General features: G+C 43.7%; 1 protein-coding gene across 1 annotated transcript; it reads left to right on the forward strand.

The window, feature by feature from the left end:
* The first annotated feature begins 529 nt into the window (after window positions 1-529).
* LOC121062447 lies at window positions 530-6,730 on the forward strand. The gene is given in 4 exon segments (XM_040542442.1): window positions 530-1,710; window positions 2,212-5,144; window positions 5,732-5,741; window positions 6,635-6,730. Coding segments are annotated over 4 exon segments (4,140 nt in total). The 5' UTR covers window positions 530-609.
* Window positions 6,731-7,105: the final 375 nt, after the last annotated feature.

The following is a 7,105-nucleotide window of genomic DNA, read 5'->3' on the forward strand; positions in this document are numbered from 1 at the left end:
TTACGTAATATTGAATGTATAAATAACGATCGGGATGTAACGGGACTGGAAGCCAGATTTGGGCACCTGCCCCGGCTTCCAGCGCTGAATAAAGCACCTTCATATAATCATTTGGTGGTTATGTGGTTGCTACGCTAACATTTTGGCGACCCAGATGGGACGGCGTGGGAATTGGTTAGGTGGATCGTGTCTCGGTTTCGCTCCAGCCGGCACCGAGGGATTCTCGGGGAGCAGTCGACCGCGACCGACCTCCGCTGCTCACGACGTACCACTGGAGCGGTAAGCAAAGGTGCTTTCGACTTTGGGTATTCGGTACCGATTTGGTTGGGAAAGCCTGCCGGTCAGACGCGGCGAAAGCCACGCTCGGTTAGGCAGGGAGCTCCTGGGGTAAGCCTAGGCGCTGTCCGTTAGACAGAGCGAAAGCTCTGCGGGTTCGGCAGTGGTGATTTGGTATTGGTAATTGTATTGGTTTGTGCTGAAGGGTCAGCACTTGGTATTATTGGCATTTGGTAAGCACACTGCTGTTTCGACAGCTTTTGGGTTAGTGTGCTGCTGCTTCGGCAGCTCCTGCTGCTTCGACAGCTTTTGGGTTTGTATCACAAGCTCAAAATGGAAAAATTAAAAGGAATTCTGGGAAAAGATGTACCTATCCCACGAATATCCCCATTGGGATGTTTGCTAACGCATTGGAAAGAGGGAGGTTTTGGTCAAGAGATGCGGAAAGGAAAACTGATTGATTATTGTAATATTTGGTGGCCACAGTATAAACTAGAGGACCAAGAAACTTGGCCTGAGAATGGAACATTGCAATATAATACAATTTTACAATTAATGCTATTTTGCAAGCAGGAAGGAAAATATGATGAACTCCCGTATGTGGAACTATTCTTTTATTTACGCCGAAAGCCTGAATGGCAGCATGCTTGTGGAATAATGGTGTTTGAAGTTCCGACCGAGGAACGTTGCTGTGCATGTACTAAGGAAGGGCGCTGTATGCAGCATCAGGCAATAGAGAATAATAAGTATTATGGGGAAATGAATAATGGAAATATTGATCTGGAAGTTGCGCCGTCGGCTCCAGAAGAGCCAGGACAGGGAGAGAAAAGGGAGAATGAAGACAGCAGCAGTGATGGAGAACCCCCGACTTTAGTCTCCCCTGTGTCACACAGGACTCAGCAACAGCGGAGGGCAGGGGAAACTATAAACGAACAGAAAGGGAAAAAAATCGCTCCCCTCAGACAGGGAGTGGGGACAGAAGGACCGGTATACGTTAAGGTGCCTTTTTCGGCTGGGGATTTAATGATATGGAAACAAGCAGCTGGCACCTATAGAGAAAACCCAGATAAAGTAGCCAGGGTAATGAAAATGATAATTAAAAACCAAAATCCCGATTGGGATGATCTTCAGGTGATCCTGGATACTTTAATGGACTCGACAGAAAAAGACTTGGTATTGCGGGCAGCTAGAGAGAGAGCCCGAGAGGATATACGAAACGGATTAGTGCCTGGAAATTTGGATCAAAACTTCCCCACTGAGGATCCCCAATGGGATTATAACACAGGGGATGGAATAAGGAGGCTGAAGAGATATCAAGATTGGATACAAGTCGGGATACAGAATGCCATGCCCCAGACCATAAATTGGTCAAAATTGTATAATGTCAGGCAAGAAAAAACAGAATCACCTTCCGCCTTTTTGGAGAGATTAAAAGAAACTGCTAAGAAATATACGGATTTAGACGTAGAAACTGAGCAAGCTAAAGCTCAATTAGCACTCATTTTCCTGGGACAAGCCCAAGAGGATATTCGGAAGAAATTGCAAAAGTTGGAAGGTGCAGATTTGAGAAATTTGGATAGACTGTTGGAAATAGCCTGGAAAGTGTATAATAACAGAGAAAAAGAAACAACAAAAAGGCAACAACAGAATTTATTAGCAGTAATTCAAGGGAGAGAACATGCAGGATTAAGGGGCAGGGGAAGAGGAAATATTAATGGTCGAGGTAGAGGAACGGGGAGAGGCTATCCGAGCTCAGGGGGAAATAGGCTAGGTCTTAACCAGTGTGCCCATTGTAAGAGGGAAGGTCATTGGAAAAACGAGTGCCCTCTCCGTGGATAGCTGATCGTTGGTGGGGGAAATCCGTTCCGAAACCAAGAAGCAGCAAAGGCGATGGTTCTGGGGGAATATAGTAGCTGACTAGGAGATTCGGTAACGGAAACTAAAGAGCCCCTAGCAAAAATTCAAATAGGAAATAAGGAAGTAAAATTTTTAATTGATACAGGGGCCGCATATTCAGTACTCAACAAATTAAGTGGTAAGATAGGGGAAAGGAAAACTACTATTATAGGTGCCACCGGGAAAGAGGAAATATGGCCGTTCTTACAACCCCTTGATTTACGGTTTGGAGGTAAAGAAATTACGCATGAATTTTTATATGTACCAGAATGCCCTATTCCTCTTTTGGGACGGGATCTGTTAACTAAACTAAACGCTACCATAACGTTTGACGATGGAGAATTGATTATGAGAATCCCGGAATCAAAAGTGGGACAAATATTGATGATTAAAGAGAAGGCTGTTCCTCATATACCAAAGGAGGTAGAAAATGCAGTAATACCTACGATTTGGGAAACAGATGTACCCGGAAAATCGAAAGTAGCCCAGCCAGTAAAAATTGAACTTAAGGAAGGGGCCCGACCAGTACGGATTAAACAGTACCCGTTGAAGTTAGAGGCTAGGCTAGGAATAGTAAAGATTATAGATAAATTTCTTAGCTACCGCATTCTGGAAGAATGCAAGTCTGAACATACCCCAATTTTCCCAGTAAAGAAACCTAATGGGGAATACAGACTAGTGCAGGACCTTAGGGCAATAAATGAAATAACAAAAGACATTCACCCAGTGGTGGCTAATCCTTATACATTGTTAACATCTGTAAAAGAGAAATATAAGTGGTTTACGGTAATAGATTTAAAAGATGCCTTCTTCTGCGTACCCATTGACAAGGATAGTAGAAAACTCTTTGCTTTTGAATGGGAAAATCCACGAAACGGACGAAAAATGCAACTGACCTGGACAAGGTTACCTCAAGGATTCAAGAACAGCCCGACCCTCTTCGGCAGTCAATTAGCTAAAGAAGTAGAAGATTGGATCAACCAAGGACAAATTCAGGTACCAAGGGATCAATACTTGCTATTACAATATGTGGACGATATACTAATAGCTACCGAAGGAGAGTCAGAATGTATTCAGGTAACTATTGATATTTTGAATCAACTAGGACTAAATGGATACAAGGTTTCTAAACAAAAGGCACAAATCGCGTGCACAACAGTAATTTATTTGGGATGTGAAATTTCTCAAGGACAAAGAAAACTGGGAGTTAACCGAATACAAGCTATTTGTGAAATCCCCGAGCCGCGAAATTTGCATGAACTACGGGCTTTCCTAGGTATGGCCGGGTGGTGCAGACTGTGGGTAATGGACTATGGACTCATAGCAAAGCCCCTTTATGAAACCCAAAAGGCCTGTACATTTACCTGGGGAAAGCCGCAACAAGAGGCCTTTAAGAAATTAAAGGAAGCCCTGATGAAGGCGCCTGCCTTGGGTTTGCCGGACCTATCAAAGGACTTTCAACTGTTTGTGCATGAGAGACAACGATTGGCATTAGGAGTACTGACCCAGCGACTTGGGAGCTGGAAAAGACCTGTGGGGTATTTTTCTAAACAATTGGATGCAGTCAGTGCTGGATGGCCCTCGTGTTTAAGGGCCGTGGCAGCCACAGTCCTTTTGATACAGGAAGCCAGGAAGCTCACATTAGGAAAATGAATTGAGGTGTTCGTGCCACATATGGTGACTACGGTATTGGAGCAAAAGGGGGGCCATTGGCTGTCACCCAGCCGAATGATGAAATATCAAGCCATACTAACTGAGCAAGATGATGTAATTCTAAAAACCACTAACCTATTGAACCCAGCAGTGTTTCTAGGAACAACTATGGAGGAAGGAGACCTCAGTCATGATTGTGTGGAAACCATCGAACATACCTATGCCAGCAGGACAGACTTAAAGGACCAACCTCTGGAGAAACCGGATTGGGAACTTTTCACGGATGGAAGCAGCTTTGTGGAAAACGGAACTCACTATGCAGGATACGCGGTAACTACATCAAAGGTAATGATTGAGGCAAACTCCCTACCTCCGGGAACTTCAGCCCAACGAGCAGAAATAATTGCTCTGACACGAGCCCTGGAACTAAGCGAGGGTAAGAATGTGAATATATGGACAGATTCAAAATATGCATTTGGAGTAGTTCATGTACATGGGGCATTATGGAAAGAAAGGGGAATGCTATCCTCACAAGGGACTAATATAAAATACCAAGAAGAAATATTGAAATTAATAACAGCTGTACAGAAACCCCAACAGGTAGCTATAATGCATTGTAAAGCCCATCAAGGAGGGGCGTCAGAGATTGCAGAAGGAAACAAACTGGCAGATTTGACGGCCCAGAAGGTTGCACGCGAAGTATGGAAAGTAATGGCTCTAATTCCATCAAAGGTAGGCCTTTTTTGTTCTAATTTACCTAAAGACCCAAAGTATTCGGCAGAAGATGAGAGACTTGCGAATTTGATGAAGGCTCGGAAGAATTCTGACAGATGGTATGTGACTATGACAGGGCAAGTCATAGTGCCTCCTGTAGTAATGCGAGAAATCTTACAAACAAAACATAACGAGTGTCACTGGGGTGCAGAAGCAATGGTGACTTATTTGAAATGGGGTGTCATCTCGGTACACATGTTAACAATGGCAAAGTCAGTAATGTCGAAGTGCAAGCTTTGCTTAAAGAATAATCCGGTAGCAAGGAAACATGCTGAGATGGGAAGAACTAGGACTGGGATAGAGCCTGGAGATTACTGGCAAATTGACTTCATGGAATTACCTAAAGCAAGAGGCTACAAATACCTATTGGTAGGGGTTGATACTTTTTCAGGATGGCCGGAGGCCCTTCCCTGTCGCACCAACCAAGCAAAGGAAACGGTAAAATGGTTACTACAGGAAATAATCCCTAGATTTGGTGTACCGTTGGGTATTTCTTCAGACAAGGGACCACATTTTATTGCCAATGTGGTTAAGGAGGTTAGTAGGTGTTGTGGTTTAGCCCGGCTGGCAGCCAAACACCACACAGCCGTTCGCTCACCCTCCCCCCTCCCTCTCCGGGATGGGGGAGAGAAACGGGAAAGTGAAGTCTGTGAGTTGAGATAAAGACAGTTTATTAAGACAGGAAAAATAATAACAATAATAATAATAATAATAATAATAATAGTATTAATAGTAATAATGTGTACGAAATAAGTGATGCACAATGCAATTGCTCACCACCCGTTGACCGATGCCCAGCCTATCCCCGAGCAGCCGGCCCCCCCCTCCACCCCGGCTAGCCACCCCTATATATTGTTCAGCATGACGTCAGATGGGATGGAATACCCCTTTGGCCAGTTTGGGTCAGCTGTCCTGGGTCTGTCCCCTCCCAGCTCCTGCTGCATCCCTAGCCTGCTCGCTAGCAGGACAGAGCGAGAAGCTGAAAAGTCCTTGGCTTGGTGTAAGCACTGCTCTACAACAATTAAAACATCAGCATGTTATCAGCGCTCTTCTCATTCTAATCCAAAACATAGCACCCTGCCAGCTACTAGGAGGAAAATTAACTCTGTCCTACCTGAAACCAGGACAGTAGGTTACTGGGAATTACCTGGAATTTACATACCCCATGGAGGCCTCAATCTAGTGGTCAGGTAGAGAGGATGAACCAAACTTTGAAAGGGCAATTAAGCAAAATTTGTCAGGAAGCTAAGATACAGTGGCCACAGGCCTTACCAATAGCCTTGCTAAGAATTAGAATAAAGCCAAGAAGTGGGATGTCAGTAAGTCCCTATGAAATCATGTATGGGAAACCTTACGAGTCTCCTGAACCGAATCCGAATATACATGTTACCGGTAAACAGGATGTATATAATTATGTTTTATCCCTTGGTAAGACTTTAGCTCAACTACGCAGCGTTCTGGTGTGGAACCGACCCCTGGCCTTGGAGAATCCAGTGCATGATATACAGCCAGGAGACAGAGTATACATCAAAAATTGGAACGAGGAACCCTTGAAGGAACTGGGGGAAATAATATATAACTTAATGGGCCAAGTAAACAGGTTGGCAAAGGTAACCAAGAAGGGGTTCAAAGACTTAAACTTACAATTGCAGGCTATGACCAAAATGACCCTGCAAAACAGAATGGCTTTGGACATGCTTTTGTTAAAAGAGCATGGGGTGTGTGGATATTCGAAAGAGAAGATTGATCATTGCTGTGTACATATTCCAAATGTAACTGCAGATGTAGAAAATGACATATACCAACTAGCTCCTGTGGAATATAAGCTAGAGGAGGAGAAACATAGCGCTGAGCAAAATTGGTTGGGAGCAACTTTTGAGGGACATCCTGGAAGGATGGCTCAAGTCTCTCCTACAAACCATTGTGTCGCTGCTAATTGTATTCCTTGCAATGGGAGTAATGTACTCGTGTGTAAAGGGTGAAATAGTTAGGAGTAGTGCATGGAATAGCCGAATAATGAGAGTCCTTACCAAGGATCACCCAGAACACCCTGTCCCTTTTACTCCACCCCCGCCTTATAGTACTAGCACTAATAAGTAGGCATGGAGGTATCAATAAGAGAGTAGATTAATAAAGATGTATTAAGTTATACTTACTAACCTCTACTAACCTGATTCAACTTAATAATAATGAAAATACTTGCCCTCGGTATGAGTGAAGTATTTTCAAAGGGGGGAAATGTTAGTGTTGGGGAAAAACAAATGGATGTTTTAATGTTTCTTAGGTGACGGGTCATAAAATATAGATAAGCATTATCAAATGTATTTACATTATCAAATTTATCTATACTAAGATAGTTAGGGAGTATACCGAACAGTCAAATGAATCCTTGAAAGGGAGCCCTGTGAGAGAACAGGTACAACCTGACCTTTGATAAGAACCTGAAAATGCTGAAATGAGTTGAACCAGAACCAAGGAGCGGAGAGACCATGCGTCGAGTTAGAAA

This window comes from Cygnus olor, chromosome W (assembly GCF_009769625.2).
Source record: "Cygnus olor isolate bCygOlo1 chromosome W, bCygOlo1.pri.v2, whole genome shotgun sequence".
In the NCBI taxonomy this organism is placed as follows: domain Eukaryota; kingdom Metazoa; phylum Chordata; class Aves; order Anseriformes; family Anatidae; genus Cygnus; species Cygnus olor.